At 37.2% G+C, this 27,987-nt stretch overlaps 6 protein-coding genes across 6 annotated transcripts in view; 3 read left to right on the top strand and 3 right to left on the bottom strand.

The window, feature by feature from the left end:
- foxo (forkhead box, sub-group O) overlaps window positions 1–4,365 on the top strand; it is a 112,188-nt gene extending 107,823 nt beyond the window's left edge. Inside the window, exon 10 of the mRNA XM_028318061.1 lies at window positions 2,546–4,365. The gene's annotated coding sequence lies outside the window, so the exon portion shown is untranslated. The remainder of the gene's footprint in view (window positions 1–2,545) is intronic.
- Window positions 4,366–5,235: 870 nt separating this feature from the next.
- On the bottom strand, window positions 5,236–7,420 carry LOC114362724 (uncharacterized). Its single transcript, XM_028318240.1, has 3 exons — window positions 7,304–7,420; window positions 6,678–6,789; window positions 5,236–5,368 (listed from the first exon to the last, which is right to left on the bottom strand). Exons 1-3 carry the CDS (start codon window positions 7,389–7,391, stop codon window positions 5,251–5,253), a joined length of 318 nt encoding a protein of 105 aa, XP_028174041.1. The 5' UTR covers window positions 7,392–7,420; the 3' UTR covers window positions 5,236–5,250.
- Window positions 7,421–12,257: 4,837 nt separating this feature from the next.
- Window positions 12,258–16,162, bottom strand: DnaJ-21 (dnaJ homolog member 21). Its single transcript, XM_028317686.1, has 6 exons — window positions 15,981–16,162; window positions 15,694–15,885; window positions 14,951–15,079; window positions 14,721–14,828; window positions 13,205–13,339; window positions 12,258–12,682 (listed from the first exon to the last, which is right to left on the bottom strand). The coding sequence occupies exons 1-6, from the start codon at window positions 16,035–16,037 to the stop codon at window positions 12,563–12,565; spliced, it is 741 nt and encodes a 246-aa protein (XP_028173487.1). The 5' UTR covers window positions 16,038–16,162; the 3' UTR covers window positions 12,258–12,562.
- A 1,656-nt stretch (window positions 16,163–17,818) lies between these two features.
- Window positions 17,819–19,559, top strand: LOC114362321 (3-oxoacyl-[acyl-carrier-protein] reductase FabG-like). Its single transcript, XM_028317663.1, has 2 exons — window positions 17,819–17,989; window positions 18,307–19,559. The coding sequence occupies exon 2, from the start codon at window positions 18,314–18,316 to the stop codon at window positions 19,085–19,087; it is 774 nt and encodes a 257-aa protein (XP_028173464.1). The 5' UTR covers window positions 17,819–17,989; window positions 18,307–18,313; the 3' UTR covers window positions 19,088–19,559.
- A 116-nt stretch (window positions 19,560–19,675) lies between these two features.
- LOC114362323 (uncharacterized oxidoreductase TM_0325-like) lies at window positions 19,676–20,865 on the top strand. Its single transcript, XM_028317675.1, has one exon. It carries the CDS (start codon window positions 20,034–20,036, stop codon window positions 20,805–20,807), a length of 774 nt encoding a protein of 257 aa, XP_028173476.1. The 5' UTR covers window positions 19,676–20,033; the 3' UTR covers window positions 20,808–20,865.
- Window positions 20,821–24,682, bottom strand: LOC114362231 (uncharacterized). Its single transcript, XM_028317531.1, has 10 exons — window positions 24,638–24,682; window positions 23,994–24,079; window positions 23,679–23,898; window positions 23,090–23,365; window positions 22,444–22,613; window positions 22,171–22,235; window positions 21,932–21,984; window positions 21,500–21,850; window positions 21,152–21,412; window positions 20,821–21,073 (listed from the first exon to the last, which is right to left on the bottom strand). Exons 1-10 carry the CDS (start codon window positions 24,665–24,667, stop codon window positions 20,903–20,905), a joined length of 1,683 nt encoding a protein of 560 aa, XP_028173332.1. The 5' UTR covers window positions 24,668–24,682; the 3' UTR covers window positions 20,821–20,902.
- Window positions 24,683–27,987: the final 3,305 nt, after the last annotated feature.

The following is a 27,987-nucleotide window of genomic DNA, read 5'->3' as shown; positions in this document are numbered from 1 at the left end:
GGACGATGCGATGAACCACCGATTTTGATACACCCAATGTGCGACTGACTGAGCGATAAGTGTGCCCTTCTTCGATCATTGCGACAGCCCTAGCCACAGAAGTTGGTGGTAAATCACTCATTTTGTATCAGAACAATATGCTCTATCCAAGTGTAAACGGTAAAGAATCCACAGTCCCCTTATACAGCATCCACTAAAGTTCTTTTCAGATTAAGCATTAAGCGCAAAGTATCGGAAAATTCTTAAATACCCATTATTCTTACCAAAACAAATTTAAAATACGTAGAGTGTAATAAAAACAATCTGACATTAGTTTATAAACACATAAACAAAAGCCACTTGTCAAAATACCTGTCAATTTTCTTCTTTTTTAGCTTTTTTTTTGCGTTCCTCTAAATCTGCCGGTGTGTGTATCACATATTTTTTTGTGTAATAGTTGGTAATAAAAAAATGAAGTTGTAACTGAAAAATGTTCGAAGATCGAATATATTTGTGTTCACATAGTATAATTACAGGCGCGTCGCGTCATTATAATTATCATTATCTTCAAAGTCTCAGATAAATTACACCCCTAAGGCCTGATTTTTCCATCATCAGATATCTTTTAACTGAAGAATAAACTTGTCATTTTGACATATTTCCCATACTGAAACTGTCAATGTACCAAACTTATTCTTCAGTTAAAAGTTATCCGACGATTGAATAATCAGCCATAAAAGTGGTAAAATACTCATAATAGTTTAAAAAAATACGGAAGCTACTTCACGTAGATTATTTGCTTCTGGAAATCAAATAACAAAATGCCAAGCATTTAGTATCTCATTGAAATTATAAGCTGGGAAAATGAGCATTAGTTAAATGTCACTGAGTACTTAGATAATTTCTTGAAACAAGCTTGATAATAAAATTTACTAGAGCCCCTTGAAGGGTTTTAAATGATGGGGTGTAAGCAATTTAATCGTCCAAATAAATTTTTTGAAGCATAGTATTGCTTATCCGAATAATATGCTCGGCAGAACTTTATGAATATTAGACTGATAAGAATAAGTATCTTCTTAGCTATTTTAAGGTTGCTTGTAAAAAAGCTTTCTACTGTGAACTTTGGATGGACTTTTACCTTTATTTTAAACAGACTCAAATACAATATTGTAAGAAAACATCCAAGATATAAAAGTTAGTAAAATTACTGTGCTGTATAATTAAAAATCTTCATTCATTTGTCATTTACAGTAATGACCAAAGAAGTGTTATTGGCCTTATGATTATTAGTTTTGCCAGGCAATTGAGGCAACTGATGCTTTAAAACCATTAAGCATTGCAAACAAATATGGAATAAAATAGCAAAAGGTGAAGTCCCACCTTGACTGTACATTTTCAAGATAAATAATCTTGTGTAAGTAAAAAAATATTTGTTGAATTGAATTGCATAGTATAACTATCCAATGTAGGCAAAAGCGCCTATAAATATTTTTGTAAAACCGGAATCACACAATTTTTTATTTTTGTTGCGGACCGTCGTCCTACAAAGACAGAAGTCGATTCAGCACTTATATTATTATCATTATTAAAAGTACGTTTGCATGATATGGTTTATCTCATCTTATTTCAAACATGTCTCATGGCACACTTTTACAGTGTTCGTCAACCTTGAGTCCCTGCGAAAAAACGGTCTTAGCGAAATTAACAACTTGCCTAATGTAATGGAAAATACTTCAAAAGCCGCTCTTTCATAAGCTCTGATATCTTGTGGAATATAGCACGCCTGTTTATCTCACTTGAATGGATGTTTTAGGGACTGCTTGTGTGTGCTCAACGCAATTTTATGAAGCTACTTGTGTACAAGGTATAGGAATGGCTTATTTTGGTGCCACTCTCTGAGTTCTTTCTAATAATTTTACATAATATTGAAGGTCCAAAATCAGGAAATTTGATGGTGATTTTCGAAAGATTACCTATACCTACCTATTCCCAAGATCTTATAATAATATCTTTAAAAATCCGCGCACAAACATTAAGGTGTACAAAATAGCAAATTGACCTAATTTCAAGGTCAAATCCTTATTAAGATAACATTACTCTATATTTACAGCTTTTCAGGTACGTAGTAAGGACAAGAGATAAACGTTTTCAAAATATGTGACATTATAATCGGCATCTAGTACCTAGTTTGTAAGAGAATCCTTTCTTTAAGCGATTAATACCGAAGTTCCAGTGAAGAAAACAAAAGTCAGCTAAATTATTCACAGTTGAAGTACACGCTTAATAGTAAGGGCCATGTGTAAAGTGCTGATGCATCGGTCAGTGAAAAATGCAGCGCTACCAGATTCATCGTTCGATAAATAATAATCAATCGACCGAAAACTGATATCGATCGAGGAGCTTCCACCGGTCACGTTAGCCAACAGGTTTGGACTCGGCTACGATTGTTGGCTCGCCCTTTTGAGTTAAGTACACACTGGGGTAGCGATTTGAATTAATCATAATAATAGTAAAATAGCAGAAATAATGGTTTAATGACGTGGTATTGATGGCTTAGACAGNTGTGTATTAGATTTGTTCATCAAAAAATTTAACTCAAATTTGTACATTTAAAGCTACAGCTATGTAGTTATACGTACAATTAATTTCACACGATGAATGAATTTTATTGCGTTTTTCGCTGAATGATTCGTATAGTCTCCCTTTTTAATTAGAAATGAGTCTTATTTGGAAAATGTCTTAGGATGTTTCTGTACCTAATTATAAAATATACATTTAGATACTTGCGATATGGCACAGGACGCGAGGTGTAACCACACATTTTATTATATAAATATGTAGATAGCTAATAAATAGTTTTATTTTATCGTGAGTTGGCTTAAAGTCATGATTGTGTTGAATGTACTAGAACGGCCCATTACCTAGGTGACGGGAATTATTATAAAACAATTTGCCAAATATACATACGTAAAAATCCAATAACTATTCGACTATATGTATAAAAACGAAAAGTAAATCGATAGTTGTATTATATGAGTGTTGTAGCATGTTTGAGCTCTTCGGAGGTATCTCATGAATAGATAAGGATGTTAGTTAATATAATATCTCCTGGTTGTTGAATTGTATTGAATTTAAGTGAAGCGACGATAGTTTATGTCAGTCCATGTGGTCAATTAGTGTGGACCGAATTAAGTACGAGCCCTTATGCTAGTTGGGAGAGTGTGCTAAGTTTATATTGTAATGTGCTTTTAGTCCTGGTTTTGCCTACGTGGCTTTAGTCAATTAGAAGAGTAGAAGTTGGTCGTAGCTTACTAAAAAGCCATCATATGGCGACTCCAACGTCACATTCTTTTAATCAGCTTTTCAACTACATTCAATATCCAACAATGAATTTATTTCCCTCGATGTCACTCTGCCTTCTAAATACTACGAAGTAAAGTTGGCTATTTATAAGGTGAAAAACTGGAAAATTTTAGTGAAAAGTTACTCCAAAACACCTATTATTCAAAACTTTCTGCTGTGCTTTTAAAACCCAGTATATTGGATAGCCGATTTACTTTTTACAAAATTATAGAAGGCTTCGAGATAAAGAGATTTTAATCGATTCATATTTTATATTATATTCATATACCAAAGTAGAGGTCAGTTAGGGTTTTATTACAAGTAAAACCCCTCCTAGATAATTAAGTCAAGTGCAGAAACTACGACTAGAGGCACAATTGATGATTGAGGAACTTTCGTTTGGAAATCGTGCAGGTAGACTTCGATTATTTTTTAAGTGACAGTGATGTTCTGATACTTATTGCTATCAAATTATGGAATTAATTAAACCAATAATGAATACTTAAATATTGAAGACTTAAAATTATTCAAATAAGTAACATTATTATCACTGTCTAACTAAAAATAAAATAACTTTTAATCGCAACTTGGCACACCTAAACTACCGTGCCCCCAAAATGACCAAGTCAGATAATTTTACCTGGATGATTTCTAACTAACTTTGTGCCCCAATAAAATATTGTTCGAGTGGGATAATGTCAAATGTGGTAAAAACTATGATTGAGTAATATTATGAATTTTCAGCCCAGAGGTCCGTGCTCATGGGATGTCTCTAGATTTTAATAGATAATATATTTTAATATTAGTCCATAGTTATTAATTTGGTAACTATGTATTTATAAGAAGGGTGAGTGCCCCATAGAAGAATATCTTTTTGTAAATTATTTTGTACAATGTTATTTTTTTCTATGTTTGCATTATATTATGTTTACTGCGTAACACTTTACATTAATTTGTTGATTTTTTCAGTTGCTTATTATCTTTATGACGAAATATGTGAAAACCTAGTTAATTAGGAGAAATTATGTGTTTCAATGTAAATATTATAGACGAAAGCATGTATGTAGGAGTACATAAATATTATTTATGTATTAAATTTGATATTGTTTTCAAAATTTAATTGGTTGTTTTATTGATATCCTGACCAGAAAACAAATTTTACTCTAACTTTGACTTACCTACCTATCCTGCACACGATTAAAACTTATCTTTATAAACCAAGATTCACTTTTATGAAATCAGAAAAAATATACCGTCCGTATAAAGGACGTCTTCATATACAGAAGAAAGTTAGGAATAGGAACGTATCTTACATTACATATTTATTGTGTTCATCACACTATCATTTTGAACACTAGCGAAAATAACTGTACCTTTTCACAGTCTGGTAAGCGTATTAGCAGGCCTGTTCATCTCCGCGAGTTTACATCGAAAACAAAACACGCACGATGGCCCACCTACAGGAGATCACTGACGTTTGTCAACAAAATGGTGCTTGACTCTTGAGACAGGCTAAATTACACCATATTGTTAATGACTCTGAGCATACATTTTTTTAAATACCTTCGCGAAGTAAAACTTCTGTACGTAGTACTTATTATTATTTTGTGGTATTAGGTACTAGGCCAAGACCAAACGAAACCCCGAAGCGTAGTCCGCCTGGATTTCGTCAAAGAACAAACTAACGCCCGTATTCACAAACATTACTATGAGGTCTCACAGTGCAAGTGAACGCACAGGGTCAATCACGAACCACACACAGAGCTCTATTCAACGCTGTGCGTTCGATTTTCTGCTTCATTTATGCAAGCATCGTTTGTGAATACGGGCGTTAATCCTTCTACAAAGTACCTACATGACCGCCTGGCCTTCAAAGAATAAAGCAGTCTTCTACAAAAACTCATTTATTATCATTAAAAGGCCATACAATCACTCAATGTCCTCGCACTCCTCCACCATGTCGCTGGGAGGCCCGGGCTGCGCTGGAGGGCCCCAGTTCAGGTAGACGGAGTCCGTCCATAGCACCATCCCGAATGAAAATAACCACCTGCAACATTTCATCGAATCAGAAATGAAGAGATCCGTAAAAAACTCATACTTAAAACTCATTTATTTTTGCAAATACCTAGGCTTTTAAAAAGCACTTTTACAAGTCCCAGTATTAACCCTACCACTGCTTCGGGACAATAAATGGGCCAGTGCTGAGAAGAAGCAGCGCAAGAAACTCAGTCACTATTGTGAGCCTACTTTTCAAGGGTTTACTTACAGTCTTTAAAATATTATACAAATTATAGTCATAAGTATTGATGCGAGCTAGTTAGTTAAACATTCCAAACATTTTATACCAATAATCATTAACGAACTAAAGTCGCTGACATAGCCCGACGGATTAGAAAACTGAAGTGGCAATGGGCAGGGCACTTAGTACGCAGAACTGACAGCCGATGGGGCAGTAAGGTTCTGGAGTGGAGGCCGCGTACCGGAAAACGCAGCGTGGGACGTCCACCCTACAAGGTGGACCGACGACATCATAAAGGTAGCAGGAAGGCGCTGGACGCAAGCCGCTACCAACCGGGCAGCATGGAAAGCATTGCGGGAGGCCTATGTTCAGCAGTGAACGTCCTGTGGCTGAAATGATGATGATGATGTACCTACTGTTCATCATCATCATCATCTCAGCCATAGGACGTCCACTGCTGAACATATTCCTTCTCCAACGATTTCCACAAGAACCAGTCCTGCGGTGCCCACATCCAGTTACTTCCCGCGACCTTCACCAGATTGTCATTCCACCTAGTGGGGGGCTTGCCCACTTTCTTTTTTTAGCCTGTGGTTGCCATTTGAGAAATTTTCTGCCCCAATAGTCATTGACTACGAGCCGGCAGAGTAGTAAGGAACCAGGCTGGTTCAACCAGCCCATGGGAGCTCTTATCTCCTCTAATCTAATCGCCTCTTACCTCTACATGAGAAGACCAATCTTCCTTTAATTAAGGTAGAAATGTGCGGATAGGCCTCCGTCTAGCTAGTGCAGCGTGGGGAATTAAGGCCAAATCCTAGACTTGCCCCTAGTATTTACTCTACTCTACATTTGTAGTCGTGTTCCTTTAGTGAAGACTTTTTAGTCAATCGTTCGTTCGTTTCAGCCGAAAGACGTCCACTGCTGGACAAAGGCCTCCCCCAAGGACTTCCACAAAGACCGATCCTGCGCCGCTTGCATCCAGGTACTTCCCGCGACCTTCACCAGATCGTCGGTCCACCTAGTCAATATCATCATATAATAGTTTTTAGTCAATATCATAATACATTAAAGCAAGTCCTAAGAGATATACTGCATCCTTAAAAATTTTAAGACTAACCAAAGAGCTCCAGCCACCAGCACCTTGTTGTAGAAGCTCTGCTTGTCTTTGTACCAGATATCCCACGGGCCGCAGGGTATCGGCAACTCATTCATATGCGCATCGCAACGGTCTATGGAAAATAGAGCAAAAAAAAGATTCCCATAAAAAGACTTTCTTGCAGCTCTAAAGACGAAAACGAAACTTCTGGGAAAACTGGCTATAACATAATATAAGAATATTATAAATCATTGCTCAAGACGTTCAACCATGAATAACTTGAAAAAAACAAAGTTGGAGCAGTCGTCCAGCCAGCGTAGGGTCGTGAGTTAGATTCCCACCTTTTTAACGTAACCACAACCTACTTAAATACGAGTGTGCACTAGCTTGGAAATACTAAGTACTCATCAAAAGTCAGAGAAAAGGTCGAGGGTTCGATTCCCGTGCAGCTTTTACGTAGTACTTATTATTATTCTGTGCTTTTACAAACATTTTGCGTTATACCGACTGTTTGTAGTGGCCTAAAATCCAAATCTTTATGCTTTTTGGAAAAACATCTCGGGCGTGTCCAATGATTAGACTAAGTTTTTTATTTATTACTGTTATTACCCGACTGCGCCAGAAGGAGGGTTATGTTTTTTATTTACCTTGTCTCGCCAAACACCTCCTAGTTGTAGCGATGGTGCGGCTAGGTGTTGTTACCGCTTTAGATAACGCCAAAAGCTTCGATCTCATATTTTTTCAATAATCAATTATTTACGAATACAAACAACATTGACTGATAAACAGTTGACAATTCTTTTGTCAGTTGATATTTTTATTTAAAGTCCAACAAGCCAGTTCGTTAATAACAAAATCAACAGAGGTTTTGCTTTACTTGTTGCAGAAATCACTCAAGCATGCCCTAACGATGGCCCAAACTTCTATTAGGCCCAAACAAACACAAAGATGCTTTTCTTTTCCTAAATAAACAAACATCCTTGGCTACTTACCTTACCTACTTCATTAGCGAAATAGCGATATAGAAAAAAGCCATTGATACGAAATTAATTCGTAAAAGCTAAAACAATTTTTAATTAGGTATGTCTCTCTCAGATAGAAACAAAGCATTTTTTTTACTAACAGTAGGGTACCTACGCACCATCCCGTGAGATTACGCACGAGTATTCTACGACCACTTTATTATAAACTTTATTGAAACTCATATAAAACCTGTATTAGATATAGCTCTCGGTGTAATAAAAACTTTACCCGCTCGTAATAAAAAATGTGCGGTTACATTGCGTTAAATATTCCAAAAGTTTCATAATAAAAGCGGCCCTTGAGGAACTAATGTGTTATGTTTGGTAGGCACATTGTGAGAGTAGTTTCGTGTCACTTTTCTAATGGTATAAATGTATCTACCCGCATAATCCCTTCTTTCATTGCGACCAGTGGGGCTATCTATTTCACAAATATTGTTCATGCATTGCCAATGTGGGCATTCGTATTTATAGGGATGTTTCCTGGGTAAAAAATCAAGAGTTTTAATTAGTCCGTCAGTTAGCTTATCAAAAACTACTCGACACCTATTTTTCACTTTTCAAAACTAATGAAAATGTAAAGAGATAAAGCGTACCAAAGTTCTAAAGAAAAGGCCCGTGACGTCAGTGAGTGCGTAAAATTGCAGCACTTTGTGACGTCGCGCGGAACTTCAACGTACTATAACTTTGTAATTATTTGTTTGATTGACAATTAAAAATATACGTGTGCAATAGTTTTTTATACTAATATTGACGGACTAAAAAATTTTTTTAGGAAACTATCCTATACTGACGTGGCTCACTCCGGACGCCGTCGCGCCGCATTGGAGTCACCGCCTCTTCTTTATGAAACCTTCTATCGTAGAAGTCCACCCTGTATTGTAGGCCTGAACTGTTCAGTCAACGCTGAGAACTTAAATATTGTGGAGTATATTTTGTGAAGTGCGCGCTTTAGATGTTTATCATCGCTTGATTGACTGAGACGAGGTTGGTCCTTCATCATCTTCCATCTTCGAGGGCAGATATATTGGGAACCGCGGTTCACTCTTAACCCCTGAAACTGCTGGTGCTGGTGGATTGCAGAACGGGTGAGTACGCTCAATACTCAATTATTTATTGCATCCATAATGTTACAGAGGTGGTATGGTTTTATTCTAAGATAAAATTATGGCCTTGTCGGGCATAGCATTCTAAGAGAGGAGAAGAGTTTTTAAGCTGTTTGTTCGTAGTGATAGAAAGCAGAAATCTCTTTTCTGAATCATAAAATGACCTCGACCTATGGTGAATATTTACACGGACTGGAAGACGTAGTGTAGGCTGGTCCCCCACTAGGTGGACCGACGATCTGGTGAAGGTCGCGGGAGGTGCCTGGATGCGAGCGGCGCAGCGTCGAGTGACTTTTGTAGGTAGTGATTAGTGATGGGCCGACTATGGCCTTTGCCGACTAACCGACTAGCCGACTAATCGGTTTTAAAATTGCCGATTAGTCGGCCGACTAGTCGGCAATGCCGATCATTCTAATACCTACTTGTCCGAAGAATAATATCTAGATTTTCTTAAAGAAATATGAATGAATATCTAGATTTCTAAAGAGATAAATACAGGGTGTCCCAGAAGAAAATTCATTTAAAGGAAGCGAAAACTGTAAATTTTTGTACAACTTTAACTATTGCATTTTAAAGGAAATTTAATGGGCCACCCTCTGTAACTTCTTGAGAAATGATATTTCTTTAATATGAGAAAAAATAAAAAGCAACATTACAAAATCACCTAACAGTACCTAAGGTAGATGTCATAATTTTCGAGGGGTCAGAGGAGGTGACAATATGATCGCCTCCTGCTGGGCTAGGATGCGCGCCGTGATATTATTCTCACTTATCGACGTCAAAATGTATGGGCAAAATTGCGCTTATCGCGGCACGCATCCTAGGCCCACTGATTCCTCTCCACTTGCCAAAATTTTAAATCAGGTGAAACCACTTACTGATTTTATGCAGTTAAAAGTGGTTTAGGTAAACGCCCTTGGTCCACCTCATAATAATCTTAGTGATTATGAGTTTTATTTCAGTTACATATTTAATTTTGTAATGCGCCGATTATAATCGGCATATTTTGCCGAATAGTCGTCACTAGTCGGCCGACTACAAATGATGCCGAATAGTCGGCTTTCCCGACTAGTCGGCGACTAGTCGGCCCATCTCTAGTAGTGATTATATCATTCGCATAATTCGCAAATTGCACACGATACGGTTTTCTAAGGTCTACATTAATAAAAATATGTTATGCTTATATTCAGGATGTTTATTAGTTAATCAAAACGTGTAACTATATAATATTAGCATATGCTAACGCCGCTGTGTGGTAAGGCGAAACGATCCATATGGATCCTTAGGCCTCAGCCTCGAACTTAGCGGGCAGCGGGGCGGCGGCGGCGGCGGCGCGGGAGCGGGGCGGGCAACGCAGACCCGTTCTCGAAACAAGCGGGCAGCTCGCGCGGCGCTTTAGCGGCGAAGTGTTGTGTTCGGGGTTGTGTTGTCGAGATATTTGTTTTTATTCGCAAACGAAATTTTATTTCGATTCAAATTTATTCCTAACGCTCGATTTATTATGGGCAAAAGAAGGAGTGCGCTACCCGCTCTTTGCCCGCTCCCTCGCCGCTGCCCGCTCGTTGCCCGCTCCGGCGCCGCTGCCGCGCCGCTGTTTTCGAGAACCGGTCTATTTGATTTTACGCATAAGATACTGCCGCTCCCGCGCCGCCGCCGCCGCCGCCCCGCTGCCCGCTAAGTTCGAGGCTGAGGCCTTAGAATTAAACTAAATTATAGTTAACTTCGGATCTGTGATAACTGTGGTTAGATATATTTTTTACGGACGCCAATAATCATTTTTTCTTCTCTAAAGGACGCCCATGACAAAAACCTTAATTACTTAATTATAAACTACAATGGACTGTAAAGGGCTGTTGATGATGATGATGATGATGAAACTACAATCTAATGTTATTCTAACAACGCTTAATATTATTGTAAATATCAAAATCCGATCGGCATTTTTTGTGTGACAAAGGAACAGACTTTCGCATTTTTATTATGATTAGGCTAAAGAAGCCAATATTGCAACAAAACAAATCAAAATAACGTTTAAATGAAAATATTTTTCATAATTAATTGAAAATTTTCAAAAGAGTAAAAATAAAGCAACATGCACCAAGCTGTGCCAGTTTAGTTTTTTCCTAATGAAATCCATGATAATTCTAACATATATGAATCAACATTCAGATATAAACTTATAACTTTCGGTTTCACAGCTCTTATTCAAAAACATCAAATATCCATCTAAACTTAAGCCTAGATTCATACTTGAGTTTCATTTTATAACTTTTATCATATGATTTTTTTAGACACTTTCGGACCTTCCGTATTACAAAACGGTCCGATTCAAAACTCGATCCAATCTAAACCATGTTGTTCTGTGATTGGTCTCTAAATATTGAATAAAAAAAAGCCTCATGCCCATTTTCACCATCAATCCCTAATTTTTAAGTGACCCCTATGGTAACACATTAAACAGGAATTTTATTTTCATCAATCTCTGAAATTGACTCGAAATTTGAGTTTTTGCACTCACCAACCTAAAGTTATCCAAGACCCGAAGTATCAAGCCGGTTTGCAGACCAAGAGCTAAGGTAAGTATAGCTTAGAGTTCACAGACGAGCGACATTATGTCGGCGACTGCTTGCGATAGTAATAGGTAGGCAACGATCAGCAACTGTAGGCGACTGTCGGCAAGTCTCCGACTCGCGTCTTTCGCTGTCATGACATGTTGACACTGGCTATACTACCCGTTCGCGCTAAGTTTGCCGGTCCGTAGAATGCGCGTCCCCTCTCCCAACCGCGATTAAACGCAATCAGTTAGTGCTTAAACGCAATTAATGTGTCTTATTTTACGCAAATACACATTTTTTTATCAATAACTAGCTGACCCGGCGAACTTTGTTCCGCCTTAATGGCAATAAATAACGGAATAAAAAGTATCCTATGTCCTTCTCCTGGCTCTAAACTACCTCCCTGACAATTTTCAGCTAAATCGGTTCAGCCGTTCTTGAGTTATAAGTGGAGTAACTAACACGACTTTCTTTTATATAATAGATGATGAATAAAAAATATTTTCCATATAGTTTGTTAAAGTTATAGACGATTCCCTTCGAGTGACGTCATATCGCCAGCGGCAAACTTAAAGCGAACGGATAGTACGTTAATGACTCTTCAATCGGCGACTGTCATCTAAATTGAATACCTGTCGTCGGCGACTGTCGCCGACTTAGTCGCAAGCATTCGCCGTCTACTGTCGCTTGTCTGTGAGCTCGCTTAGCATGTTGCATAGTTGGCAGTCAGCACACAACTATGGGAAACTGCGTCAACTATGCGAGCTATACAGGGTGTATCAATTTTCTGACTTCACCATACCATTTATATGACCATGTTAACATGGGCTAGTGTCGGCTCATATACCCATTTACCTAACACCCTGTAGATAGTGCGATCCGTGAAGACGCGCCCACCATTCGTCCCAATCGTTTATAGTTTGTAGTTTTGTCACTAATGTTTGAGTGTTATCGGTACACGCTTATTATATCCATGAGTGAGCAACCAAAAATTGGTGGGGCGCGTCTTCGTAGATGGCACTATCTATACTTAGGCCGAGTTGCACCACCGTTTGACCGTAACAAAACGATAACCCGTGCTTTTTGTATAGAGTTTGACAGATTCTTGACGTCTGTCAAAGTTAAAGTAAGATGGTGCAACCCAGCCTTAGCTTAGCTCTTGGTCTACAACCGGAATCACTATGCTAATCTAACGTAAACTATTCTAGAGAGAAATACAAGAGTTATCTGCTCTCTGGCTTGGGCTTGGGAGGCTTGAAGCCCATGATTTTCTTCTTCTTTTTTTCCTTGCTGCCGCCGGATTGGAAGGTCTTCCAGCTGTCTACTCGGTTTTGGCGAGATTCCTGCAATGCATAAAAATAGTCGGTCCAGTAGCCTATTCAATGAACAGTTAGATCTATCTTTCCTCTTTATATTTGAATTTTCGATAAGCAAACATTTAAAATTTATCTAACGACATTATCTACATAAGGTCCACAGGCACACGCTCAACGCAGTTTCAGCCTCTTAAGCGTGGAGTTTCGTAAAATCCCGTCTTAGTGAGCACCTAAGTTCTAAAAGGAACCTCCATGCAAAATTTGTGGCTCCTAGCACTTGTAGTTTCCCAGATTTCATGATGAGTGAGTGAGTGACCTTTCGCTTTTATAAATATAGCTTTTGCCCGCGGCTTCACCCGCGTGAAATTGTTTGTCACAGATCGTCATAAATTCTAGCCTATATGTTATTCTGGGTTATAAACAATAATATTGTAGTCTCATCAAAATCCGTTCAGTACTTTTTGCGTGAAAGAGTAACAAACATCCAGACATCCATACAAACTTTCGCATTTTTAATATTAGTAGGAAGTAGAATAAATAATACTGAACCTCAAAGTTTTTAGCCCATTCCTTTTCAAAGGACATCATCTCCTCCTGTTCTATTTCCGCTTCTCGCTTCCGTTTCCTCTCTTCCATGTCACGAGTTTCTAGGTGCTGCCTCTTTCTCTCCATATCAGCAAACAGCTGGAAATTAAAATATCTGTTGAAAATGGTACTTAGACCGCTTTCACATTTAAGCCGCGTTTTCACTAGGAGACATTTGTCCCGCGACTCTGTCGCCCGACACGAAATTCACGTGTCCCGCGCGATGTCGCCCGACGTCGCTTGCGACATCTACGGGTCGCGAGACTTGTCGCTTGATGATGCTCTGCGATCGTCGACATGCGCGATCTTAGTGTGAACAAGTCATGTCGAGGGACAAAGTTGCAGAGACCAACTACGTGAATGTCGGACGACTTATCTCCGCGACATGTCCCCTAGTGAAAACTGGGCTTTAGGCGACTTTAACAGCGCGACAAACGCGCGAAAGTGATGCGCTGTCGATAATTTCATACTAATGACAGCGAATGCCTGCTTTCACATTATAAAAATGCTGCTGTCGCGCTTCTTACGCCCTAATGTGAAGGCGGCCTTAAACTTATCATCATCATCATTTCAGCCATAGGACGTCCACTGCTGAACATAAGCCTCCCCCAATGCTTTCCACGTTGATCGATTGGTAGCTGCGGTAGCTTCTGGAATGGAGGCCGCGTACCGGAAAACGCAGCGTGTGACGTCCACTTACAAGGTGGACCGACGACATCGTAAAGGTAGCAGGGTCCCAATTTTTATCTGCAGTCGGTATTTTGGACGCAAGTCATAGGACCGGCAAACAAACTGGTACGGACACGGAGCGTCGCGATTGATTGCTTGAGTTGGGGAGTAAATGGACAAGCAGGAAATATCATGGCAATGGCAATTAGGGAACATAGTGAGGCAGGGACAGGGTTATACCACAGAATAACAATAAGTACTACGTACAGAAGTTTTACTTCGCGAAGGTATTTAAAAAAATGTATGCTCAATGTCATTAACAATATGGTGTAATTTAGCCTGTCTCAAGAGTCAAGCACCATTTTGTTGACAAACGTCAGTGATCGACACTGCGCCGAAGCTATAGGGCTGACTTCGGTAAAATGATGTGACGTGAGGTGCCAAACTGCGGAAAATGGCGGAGGAAATACATGATTTAGCATGAATTATCATGAATAATATTAACTACTTATTTACCTCTCAGTGTCTTGAGGCAACTTAAAAACGTACATTCTATGTTTTTATTATTATTTACTTTAGGCAGTTAAATACTGCACAGTATTTAGTACACCATTTTCTTTATTTTCTTCCATCATACACAAGAATACGCGTGCGTGAGTCAATGTTCGCTCGTATGTGAGGCCTTGTCGAATAGTATCCTGTAGGTGGGCCATCGTGCGTGTTTTGTTTTCGATGTAAACTCGCGGAGATGAACAGGGTTTTAAAATACACCAATGTTAACTTAACTAATAATAATTTTAAAAGTGTATACCTTCATGGTCATAACATAGACTGCGTGTTTGTACTTGACAGGATCGTCTTCTGGTATACCTTCAGCATGGCGGCCTTCTTTTTTGAACTTCTTTCTCTTCTGTTCTATCTGTAAAATAATACATACATCGTGCATGATAAAATAAGTAACACTAGAGTATCTATTATAATATTGTCACATAAGTAGTATAGACAGACATCTGTAAGTTAATTAATGTGTTATGTACCTACCATGTGATCTGTGCGCTCTTTAGCCTCTTGGTAGACATCTAAACATTTCTTCCGTGTATCTTCATTCTCCAGTATTTTCCATGATCGGTTCACTATTTCGAACGCTTGCTGAGCTCTTTCGGAGTCATCCTAGAAGTCAAAACAAAAGAAAAACTTTAATATGCAGTCATTCAAACCACAGGTGAAAGTGATGTGAGAAATAGGTACTTTAGCAGAGTTAATAATATTCTGTAGTGTTTTTATTAAATTCTAGATGATCTTTCATTCGTCTCACACACTCAAATTTGTTCCTTACCTATGAACCGGAGTGTCAGCTCATGTCACGGGACGGTTCCCATCTGTGGATAAAAAGGAAATATTGACGGGCGTAACCGTCTAAACTAAACAAACGGAGATCTTCACTGAAGGTATTTACACAATAAAATAACATTGAACGAGAGAATGGATGGATATCACAAATATACCATATCTCTCTCTTTTGTCACTTGAATCTTTAAGAACCTAGACTATTTTGTTTGTACTTGCAAACTGTAACAATGGTTAATTACATAAAATACTGCAACATATATTTGTACATCAATCTAGTGTAGGCTAGGCTGTAATATGAAGTGTTCTTAAGACTTCACATAAATTCAGTTTGTATGGTCAATTTAGTTGAGTTACTTCAATATTATTTATAGGTAGTCTATCTACAGAATGGCACGCTCACACACAGTTATGAGATAGCTACGTAAACTACTTACGATATTCTTGTCTGGATGCACCAAAATGGACAGTCTTCGGTACTTTTTCTTGATTTCGTCAAGTGTTGCATCTGGTTCCACTTGCAACACTTCGAATGGATTTAAATTGAAATACGTCGAACCTGGACGCAGAAGCCTTTCTATTTGCTGCTTCGGAGTCAACACTGAATCTCGCTTCTCAATTTCTTTAACCTGAAAGTTATATAGTAACAAATTATAAATTCGTGCCATGATGATTCTGTCAGTGATTACATGGGTGTTGTGGTCGCGATTACACAGTAATTTACCTCTGTATAGAACTCGTCGAAGGACTCTTCCTTTGAGGCTGAAGGCACTGAAGACATAGTGATCAACCGTATCTATTTCTGCGTTACTAAATGTTTGAAGAAATCGTAAAATATTATTTATTTCATTGCAAGCACAAGCCAAGGCTCTTTTTTTTATTTCGTGAGTTTTTCTTTTTTTATTTATGTCATGAGCAATAGCGTTGAGTCACCGTTATTTAGTCCACACAGACCACAGAATAGACCACAGATATGGATTAGAGTAGATACAGCAAGTTGATCGTCAAAGCGTGCCATTCCGATATGTCCAAATGGACATACATGATCGAGTGATGTTCATGTAATCCGATTACAACAATCGGTTACGATGATTTTACGAGAACAGTAGTACGAACACGGTAGAATGAAGATATTATTTACGGATTGAGAATTGTAATTAACAGCACAAGTAGCAAATAATTAATTAGAATAAAGTAGCAGTAGAAGAAGTATAAAGTAGCATTGTTTTTAATACATATCCTGCGATGTACTCTTAAGAGTTAAAACCATGGTCCCTGTATGTGGTGCACTCATACCGATCCCAAGGAACCGTACTTACTCATGACAATAAGACACACACTGATCCATGTATTCATGCACTTGACAAATTTATGTCTTGAAACGCTGGTAGTAGGGTAAAAAAAAATAACGAGATTTGACGAATTGTAAGAATTACTTTATTTTAAAAAGGTAAATAAAGATGTTTTTGGTTTTGTATTTAACAAATTATCAGTTTTATCGGAATTAATTAATTTCCGAATCGAGTCACACGATATCTTTCGATGACTTTGCGAATGCAGTACGATGATACGATTACTTTTACGTTGCGGCAATCACTAAAATTCGCTAAAATGACACTAATGACGTTTAAAAAGTGGCACGCTCGGCTTCATACAATTTTTGACACATGCTGTATCTATCCATATCTGTGGAATAGACAGTCATGGAATCTTAGACTTTTCACATTTGCTCCAAACATTCGCACCAATTTTCAGCTGTAACCTATGCAAATCATCTTTGTATGTCTAATTACTGGGCTACCTATAGCCCGTTCTTGTAGCCTACACAAGCGAAGCAATGAAACCTATAGCACTGTTATTATAAGAATTAGACACCTAGGTCCAAGGCCGTGAAGTATTAAAAACAATTTATGTCACTTTGCATCAGTCAGTTGATCGTTCGTTCTTTGGTTCGTTCGTTCTAGGGATGTCGAAAGTGAAAAAAAATATCGATATATCGATACATCGATATTTAAAAAAAATATCAATATTGGCATTGATATATCGCGGAAAAAATATCGATATATCGGCAAAATTTAAAAAAAATATTGTGGTTTTAAAATAACAGTGTATTTAGCGCAATAATATCAATTGTAATTTTTATACAAAATGTAAATTATTTTAATGTACAAATATCTTAACCTTGAAACAAAAGAACAACTGAAGTGAAGTGTCAAAGTGTGGTGTGGTGACTGGTGTGAAGTGAGTGACGGACGCAAAGCAACCTACAAGTCATAGACTATACGGTTATTTTTCCATTTGTTTTACGGCTTTGGATTCTAGCGACTTTAGAATTGGTAGCCGGCGTCGGCTGTAAAGAAGGCACTTCCAAGCCAAGATCCATAAATAAAATAAAAATATCGTTTTTGATGCCATTTTCGATATTGGATATTTTATATCGATTTATCGATTTATCGGTTAACAATATATCGGCAAAAAATATCGATATATCGAATTAATAATATCGCATATATCGATGTATCGATATTTTTTCAACAAGCCTAGTTCGTTCATTTACATTCATTCCATAGAGAAAAGTAATACATAGGAAAATTCATTCCAGTTTGTTTACTTTTTGCCAAAATCCGGTAAATAAATTTTAACTCTCTTTTCTTTCTCGTTTAATCTAAACGAAATTGAAGGCAAATTGTTTTTAAGGATTACCTACCCTGTGACCATTAATTCATAGTATAGGTAAGTATAAAACTAGTTTTACCAACTTAAAATAGTTATTACATTACTTACCTATTTACGCTGCTATTTAGGATAAAAGAAGTTAAAACCATTAAATACCTTATAGAAAATATTTTAACTAAGTGGTAGAACAATTTTAATTAAAAAAACAACTCCATGCTACTTTGAAAATAGTAAAAACTTAACAGGTATTTTGACTTATGTGACCTTCATCATATTCCGACTAGTTTAATTTATTGAGCAAATATTCCAGTATGTTCTAGTCGCGACTGCTGACTTACAAATACGCATATTGAGTTATATTATTTCTTTTTTAGTTCCACAATGTTCACGGACAAGGTTATTCTAATAACTGGTGCAAGCTCTGGGATTGGTGCTGAAACTGCAGTGGAATTCTCCAAGTATGAAGGAACTTTAGTTCTGACTGGCAGAAACAAGGACAACCTCGAGAATGTTGCTAAACAATGTAAGGACATATCTCCAAAAGGTCTGAAACCTTTGATTATTATCGCAGACATGACTAAAGAAAGTGACGTTGAAAATATTATTAAGTCGACCATCGACAAATTCTCTAGGCTGGACGTGTTGGTTAACAATGCAGGCATATTAGAGGCAGGTACTATTGAAACCACTTCTCTCGAGCAATACGACAGGCTAATGAATACTAATGTCCGTGGCCCTTATCATCTAACTATGCTAGCGACACCTCATCTAATTAAATCCAAAGGAAGTATCATTAACGTGTCCAGTGTGACTGGCATGAGATCGTTTCCCAACGTTCTTGCTTACTGCATGTCTAAATCTGCATTAGATCAGTTTACAAGATGTGTAGCGCTGGAACTTGCACCGAAAGGTGTTCGTGTTAACGCAGTCAATCCTGGAGTTATTACTACCGGAATACATATGAAGTCAAGTATGAATGAGCAGCAGTATCAAGAGTTTTTGAAGAAGTGTGCTGAAAGTCATGCCTTGGGAAGGCCAGGTAACGCAAAAGAAGTTGCATCAGCGATTATATTTTTTGCTAGCGATGGTGCAAGTAATATCACTGGAGCTACATTGCCTGTTGACGGAGGGAGACATGCCATGTGCCCTCGCTAATATTGTTTATTTTTAATTCAGTTACTTAATTTCTATTTCATTGTATGTTTGGAACTGCAGTGAATTTTCTATGTGATTTTAGAAGATAATTTTGTGATATCTAACAGAGTTTAAATCTGATTTGGGATAAAAAAAGAACTGATAAACACCTAGAAAACTGTTAATACTTTGATTGAATAAAGTATATTATGTGATACAATATAAATGTAATATGATGTTATAAAATTGTTTTAATATTTCCACCAGCTTAAAGTACACAGAAACAAAACCTAACATACGGGTTTTGTAAAACCTTTTTTTACTGTGATGCCCTTGACAATTTACCGTTTTTATGCGACGCCTATAAACCTTTAGTCAGATTTCGAATAGATTGCGATCTTTAACCTACGACAAACAAGCGTAACATTAATTTACCAGTAATAATCCTATGTATAACCATTAAGTTTTTTAAATAACAGATCTAGATATTCATTGCTTATTATTTATCAAATAAATAATATTTATTCTCTTAAACAACCCACTAATTTACAATATTAATTAATTAGTAAAACTACGTTACTCTAGGATTAGTTTTAATTTTTAGTGTCACAAAAACTTGGACCCCTGACCCGGAAACTAGTAAAAAACTGTATTATCAGGATCAGTGATTCCTCAAACGGATTTAACAAAAAAACACAGGACAGTGTTTAAACAACCAGGAAGTGGATTACTGAGATAAAAATTATTAAGATAGGTATACAAAGAGGGAAAAGATAAAAATAAAAATCAAATCAAATTTCTTCTCTATCCATCTAATTAAATTGTAGTTTTGCCCAACAATGAACTCAAGAGCGCCAACATGTTGTAGATAACAACTGAGTAGATAACTATTACGCAACGATGACAAGTTAAACCTCGCGCATATTTATATTTCGTATCGATCGTAACAATCGCATTCACGGTCACGATGTTCGCGGGCAAAGTTGTGTTGTTGACTGGCGCGAGTTCCGGCATTGGCGCCGAAACCGCTTTGCACTTCGCCAAACAAGAAGCTATTTTAGCTCTTGTAGGAAGAAACAAGGATAACTTAGAGAAAGCAGCCAAAAAATGCGAAGAAGTCTCGCCAAAGAAACTGAAGCCCATCACCATTATTGCAGACGTAAACAATGAAACTGATCTGGAGAGAGTTATCAACACCACCATCGAACAACTGAAGCAAATCGACGTATTGGTAAATAACGCCGGAATAATGACATCTGGGTCGATAGAAACGACGAGTTTAGAACAGTACGATAAGATAATGACAACAAACGTACGAGCTCCGTACTATCTCACGATGCTCGCGGTACCGCACCTCTTAAAAACTAAAGGAAACATCGTGAACGTATCAAGCGTCGCTGGAGTGAGATCTTTCCCGAATATACTCGCCTACTGCGTTTCAAAATCTGCCCTTGACCAGTTCACAAGGTGTGTTGCCCTGGAGTTAGGGCCGAAAGGAGTTCGCGTAAATGCAGTCAATCCTGGAGTCGTAATAACGGAGATACATATGAGAGGCGGAATGAGTGAAAAAGATTACGAAGCCTACATTGAAAAGTGTAAAATGACACACGCGTTAGGACGACCTGGCCAGACTGAGGAAGTTGCTTCGGCCATTCTATTCTTGGCGGGAAGTGGAGCTAGTAATATTACTGGTGTGACGTTGTCGGTTGATGGAGGACGTGGAGTGATGTGCCCGCGGTAATCATTAGAATACATAATTGCCCACAATTTTTATTGGAATATACAGTGTTGTTAATACATTATAACAGTGTTTTTTGTATCTTTCATGGTTTATATTTATGAGTAGTTTGCTGTGGTAGTCGTTTCATGATCTCCATGTTGTGCTAAACATTGTATAATATTCAGTCCCTCAGCAGTTATAACAGCAGATGCCTCAATTAAACCATCAGTGGAACATGCGATGATGGCATCTAAGATTTCATCTGTTATATTTCTTGATTCAAGTCTCTGAAAGCGAAAAAAACAATGCTCACTATACAAAATATAGTTCTCTAGTTTTGGAAGCATTAAGTTTAGATTACTTACGCGTTTTAGTATTTCATCAGTCACAGCTTCAGTTTCTTTCATAATATCCATGCTTACATTTAGAAGACATTCTTCCACGTCTTTATTTTGTTTACATTGATTAAGTTTATTCTCGATTTGTTCAATAATCTCTGTATAGTTTTGTATGGTTTCTATTTGACGGTCTTCTAAGGTATTTATACTGCTCACTTTGTCAGATATGCATAAAGATACCTTATTTACTATATCCAACATAATACGGTCAAAATCTTTGGTGTTTTCCTGTTAATTAAAAATTTGTATGGAAAATTGGAAAGACAGTAATCAATGATTACTAATCATCATTCAAATTTAAATTAGTTCGCTTACCTTTATACATTTCTGGAGAGTCTCATTCCCAGCGATGTTTTCCACTAGCTGTTTTAACTTTTGTCTTAATATTGTTAACTTTTCTTCAAATTTTTCCTTGATAGCATTAGCGCGCTTTTTAATATGTTGTATCCAAGTAGCAATTTGTTCTTTTGTCTTTTCTATCATAGCTTTAACAGATTTCCAAGCATTGCTGGCGAAGTCTTTGATATTATTCCATAACTCATTTAAACTGCGTTCTCTATCTTCTAATATCATTAATTCTTCCAGCTTGACATTTAGTTCCAGGTCTTTATTTATTTGATCAACAAATTCTTTGTCTAAACATGTTATTTCTTTCGCCAAAACATTCTGAAAACATCACAATAATCACAATTTTTAGTTATTGATCCTTCATAATTTCATTATAAAAGATTTAAAATTTTGACTCACTTGAATAATAAGAAACTGGACAACGATCACGAATATACCGTTCATGATGAAAGCTGGTCACATTAGTTCAGTAACAGGGGTTCTTTGTCGTTTATAGGCTAGTTTCAAGAGGGTTTTTGAAATTTATCTGCCATTTACTTCAATTTTAGAGGGTTACCAAACAGCGTATGATTCCCTTTATCAGTCGTTGCGGTTATCCGTGTGTAGAAGACTTATAAGTTTGAAGAGCCAATACTAACAATAGAATTTGATACTTGTATGGTGATAATAGCTGTTGTCAATCAATTCCTTTTGTATAGTCCATCTTTAGACAATATTTGTACATTAAGAAAAGTGACAGACAGAAGAGAGAATGATGGGGTTTGTATCTCAAAATAAAGGTATTGCTGCTTTGTTAATAGTAGTTACCTTATAAAAAAGTTATGATAAGATACTGTTAAAATAAGTCCAGATTAACAAGGAAGAAAAAATCAATTTGTATTTATTTTGCCAATTTTACATGAGACTTTCACAAATCATTGGAGTTGGAGCCAGTCAGAGTGCTGTAGACTGAAGACACAGAGCAACTGCCGATTTCCATGATGATTTTGCCGGTGACCATTCCTGCTGCGACCAGGTGGTTTCCAGCGCATACTTCCAAAGATGCTGGGACGGTGGCCAGGGCAACATTAAGGCGAGCAATCTGTAATTAGTGGAGTTAAAAACATTAACATCATTAGCATAACTTGTAGGTCTATCGACACTTGACTAGTGATACCTAAGTTGGTAGTAATCGATGAAGATAATGGTAGATATGTCATTGTGATAAAAAGGCGAATGCAACCAAGGTTTTAAATTACCATCATGTAGATATTGAATTATATCACGTCGATCAATATTGGATCTCATGTTGAAGAATAATCTTATCTGTTGTATATGATTGCATTGTATGAAGCTACGCATTGCAGTATGTAATGCATGACTTAGCTTTTAACTAGGTACGTTATTCTCACATAGTATGCTCAAGCAGGTCCTCTGATAGTGATTTAGAACTGTTAGGTTTGGTAGTCGTGATTGTTGTGCCTTGCATATTATTATAACATAGTTCCTCATCCTTAGTTTTAATCTACTCAAGTAGGTACTGCAAGATTTTTGTTATGAAAAGTTTTGATTACGTACCGATAGTCCACTCTGGGTTGCGTATACGGCTCCTTTCATTTCTGTTCTCAGTGCGGTTCTCCCTAAACACGATCCAACAGTCAGAATCTGTCCAGGGTTCTCCTCAATGCACTTCTTCATCTGTTCCAAGGCGTCATTTGCGAATTGCAGGGCTCCTTCGGTGAGGTTCTTTAGGTTGCCAATCTGGGTGCTAATCTCGCTGATACGATCGTCAGCGCATTCGAGTGTCTTGGTCATTGTTTCGTTGAAGAGGGCATTGGCGTCCTTGCGATGGGACTGTAATGATTAGGATGATAAAATAATAGGTAAAACCTACTTACACCGTTTTGAGTAACATTTTGTGTTGCCATTGTTTGTGAAAATCAAAATCTACATGTTGTTGTAGTATTGTTTTCAGTGTAGGTAACATTGACTAGTAGAGGGTTTGTTAGTTAACCACTCAAATATGAGATCATGTCTGGGATCATTGGATCACTAGCTACCTTCTTTGCATAGTTTGTGCTACCACCACACGCAAGTAAGAAATTGGTAACTTCATAATTTAGTTCATTTAGTCTACTGTAGAAGCAGGGCCCTTTAAGTAATTTACCTCAACGCAATTTCTAACCGCGGTACCAGTTCCCGTAATTCGGTCCAAGATCCCTTGGATAGCTTTTGTTACGCGGTCGCTTAGGTTCTGAATGTCAGCAGCAATCTTCTCCCGGATAGCAGTTGCTTGCTCGAGCAGACCAGCTTCGAAGATCCTGATGGCGTCCAGGGCATCATTTGCTGCTAGGCGTAGGTTTTCAACTAGCTCTTCTATGAGTTTTCTGATGAAAATAGGTAAATTTAGGATCTAGTTAATGAGATGAAATATTGCTTCATTAAACTGTGAAGATCTAAATTTGATAGTGGTTGTTATTACCTAGTGTTGCCGAAGATATCTACATCTTGACGTTGACGTAGAACCAACGAGTGGACATCAGATGGAACTGCTAGTGCTGAGCAGACCTGTAAACAAAATGATATAAAATTAAGTCAGACCAACGCAATAGACTTACTACCTTACTAGATATGGTAACTTAAAAATCTTGCAGTTCGCACATGCTTCGTGTTATCCGTATCCTACACGTTTAGATAGAAGATCCAACTAAGTACGGAGTTCAGGACATTTTCTGAAATCGATAGGAGCATAGAATCGAGCCTTTAATATCAGTTTCTAGGGTCGCGTTTGCGTCCTAGATTTTGGATCTGGCGAGCATCTTAAGTCAAACAGAGAACGGGCAGCAGCGCTCTCTGAAAAACATCAATCTTTTAAACTGCGATCTCCAACCCGCCTGCCAAGCGTGGGGATTATGGCATAACCCTCCACTACAGTGGAGGAGGCTCATAGTCCAGCAGTGGACTGTAAAGGGCTGTTGATGATGATGATGATGAGCATCTTAAGTACTTTAGTAGACAAGATAAGTGGTGGAGATTGTTTTTGTAAAAAAAAAATTTCTAGTTGCCCTATATGTAAACCTAATTTCAGTCGTCAATTGATGGAAATAATATACAAACGATCCTTACCACGAGCGCGAATACAAGAATTCCCTTCATTTTCAAATAGAGACAACTCGTGAAACCAATTGAAACTAATGCCATCATCGCCTAGCCACCGTTTTATAGTAATTTGGAAAAGGCAATCGTTAATAAGAACAAATAAAAGTAATCTTATCAGATGCATGGGATTTCGAGTCAACACATGGAGTAAATGTTTAAATAATGATATGGAATAAGGGCCAGCTATGGCTTTTCTCAATTTGATCAGTATGTACTTAGTTACATACCTTAATACTATTATTAATTATTATAATTATGTACTAATATTTCTTAGTACCTACCTTCCCTGGGGAAGGCTTTAGGTCAGCATTTGGATGAAACGAACAAACTAATATTTCATTGCAGTAGATAGGTATTGTTTAAAATGTGTGTATGTAGGTATTGTTTAAATTGTTTGAAATATGCTTTTAGCACTGTAATACTTAACGGAATTTTTGTCTGAGTGGTGTAGCCTTATGGGTTATGGGCCTCGTGGCATTTAGGGGTTTATTATTATTTACCTGACCCAAATAAAAATATAAGTTATCATAAAAACACACTATAAATATTTCATATTACTTGTTGATTACTCTAATTCTAATCTTATTTTTGAATGGATTGCATCACATGACAAATACTATAAGTTTGTATGTGCTCATTTCGGATGGTATTGCTCAACACATTTTCAAGGTCTTCCAGATTACAGCTGCAAAAGTAGGAAGGTCGATTTATTAAGATGATACTCGAAAAATCCTAAGTAACTTACTTCTTGTGATAAGGTGATTCTATGTAGAATATTGAATACTTTTTGATATAGGTACCTAGATTCATATAGGTACACTCTTTTCGTTCTAGTCGGGGTGATAAATTATTGAATTGTTCTATTTAATACCTAGATACTACTATGACTACCTAACTTGCTTATTAGTTACAACGGAGTGTATCTTTTGTGTAGCCAGGTAATACAAAACCTTAAGAATTCCTAAGATTAAATCTCCGGGAACCTGTACCAAAAATATTGTGATGGAAATCACTGGGAATTCGTGTCAATAACATTCTGTAATCCGAAGAACAACGAAACGCCTACTCCTTTCTGATTAGTATTGATCCGCTTTGCGTGGAATGCTGCCGTCATGCATCGTCTAGGCGTTTGCGAAAGTATTAAAAAATTAAACTGTTCTTAAATAATTTTCTTTCTGAATACCTACCTACTTACTTTTGATGTTCATGTATCTTGCCTTTTATGTAATTTAAGGTATTGAACAGCAAAATATGGGTATTCTATTAGGCCGATCACATCGAGGGTCAACATACCTACTTACTTATTGTTCTTTTAAAATAACAATGAGTTGGTTTGCTATTACTTCAACGTCATATGAATAGATATTAAACACTTGTTCAAAGACTAATTTATTAATATAATAGATTGACTACCTTTTGAGTAGCTAACGAAGGATAATAATACTCGTATAAGGTTCTTATTGATTGATATACCTACTTACCAAAGTACTTACATAACTTCCTATTTCCAAGATGGTTATAATCAAATTATTAATGCATATTACAATAAATTTTCGTGTTCTTCTGGTAGTATAAGTATGGAACTGTTCTATTTTCTAGAAAAACATTATGTGACTCGTTTTGTTGGACTCTTGGAGAAAATGTTTGCAAGTACAAATAGGTACAGAGGGATTTTGCGTTTGTTTATCGTTCTGCTGATGATGAAGAAAGCTGTGAGCTGCTGATAAGAAGTGACTGATCGTCATACAATCATGTAGTAAAGAAAGAAGAAGGAAAGGAAAATATTATAAGTCAAAAGTCAGCTTTTACCAACATGTAAATGCAGTTCTTCTTCTTCATCTTTAGGTTGATGGCGATGAACTTGCGGTAAATGCATTTTTTTCTTTACATGAATTGAATTGAATGGGACAGGTCTTCTTTAAACATAAGTACTTACTTCAGAAGATAATTTACCTACCTATGTTGGACATGCATATAGGAAGTAGGTAAGTAAAAGTATATTTTTTCCAATTATTATTTACAAACAAAATCTAGTAAATATTGTAAAACAAGCGTGGGAAACTACCAACGCGGCCGCCAATCGCCAGTCGAGGAACAAAACAATGGGCACTTTCCTAATGTTTGTGTAATTTCAATGAAATGTATCGATAACATACGCACAGCTGAGCGCACATTCAAACTGGCTACGGACTTTTCTTTTTCATCGACAATCTATCAAAGGTTTATGTAAATGGAAAAGTGACTCTAGTTAGTTTGTTATACTCATATTGTCACGTCTAAACTCCCTCTTTTAACCGTGGTCCCACCGTTATAACCCACTGGTATGTCCACAGGTATTTTATTCTCCCTGTAGACCCACTGCAATAGTTATAATTTATCATATTCAATCTGGCTGTTTTCCGTGGGTCCACGGATAAATAAAAATAAATATCCTTGGACATTTTATACTGCGCTTCTAGTCCCAAACTTAGCAAAACTTGTACTATGGGTACTAGACAACGGATATAAACATACTTAAATACCTACTTTTTTTTGTAAATACAAACATAAACATAGAAAACACCCAGTCCAATACAAACAAAACAAATATGTTCATGCACACAAATGTTTGTACTATGCCAGAATCGAACCCGCTACCTCCAGAATAGTAGTCCGTTTCGAACCACTACACCAAACGGCCGACGATAATTTCTTTAACTTTTTCTTTCCCCGTTGTGCCACTACTACACGATCATGTTTAGGCTCGAGCGAGATCGTGATCCCATCGTTTCGTGTCCAAGTTACGTACAAAGATAGGTAGGTAACTAATACATGTTATTATATGCCATTATATGACTCTAAATCCATTTAAGTGCCTTCCTCTAATATTTTTCTTTTTTATTATATGCATGGCCTTTCCAACCGGACCCTATGAACATTGTAGTGTTCACATTTGATATAGGATTATGAGGATAAACACGAAGCGTCGCCGCGTCGTTTAAAAAGGGCTGTCTTTGTTCAAATGCTGTATGAATAGAACAAAATACAGGATGTTTGAAAAAGCAAAAATCAGGTAAAGTTATTCGTTGCCAAGTTAAATGTGATACAATAATTAATTCATGTTCTTTGTGTCTTTAAAACAGTAGGTACCTACCTGTATTTTACAGAAGAAAAGAAATTTAAAATTAGCTCGGTTTTCAGGGCTAACAATGAAGTGTGTTTTACCCGACTGTGCCAGAAGGAGGGCTATTGAACAAAGTATATGACTGGCATGTGCTAGGACATTGTAGATTGCCTGTTTATGTGCTTTTATATGTTGTGACAAGTGACCGACATAG

Source organism: Ostrinia furnacalis, unplaced genomic scaffold (genome assembly GCF_004193835.3).
Source record: "Ostrinia furnacalis isolate ACB-3 unplaced genomic scaffold, ASM419383v2 OfSCF0389, whole genome shotgun sequence".
NCBI lineage: Eukaryota > Metazoa > Arthropoda > Insecta > Lepidoptera > Crambidae > Ostrinia > Ostrinia furnacalis.
The sequence above is the reverse complement of the archived record's forward strand: the minus strand, read 5'-3'. Positions and strand labels throughout refer to the sequence as shown.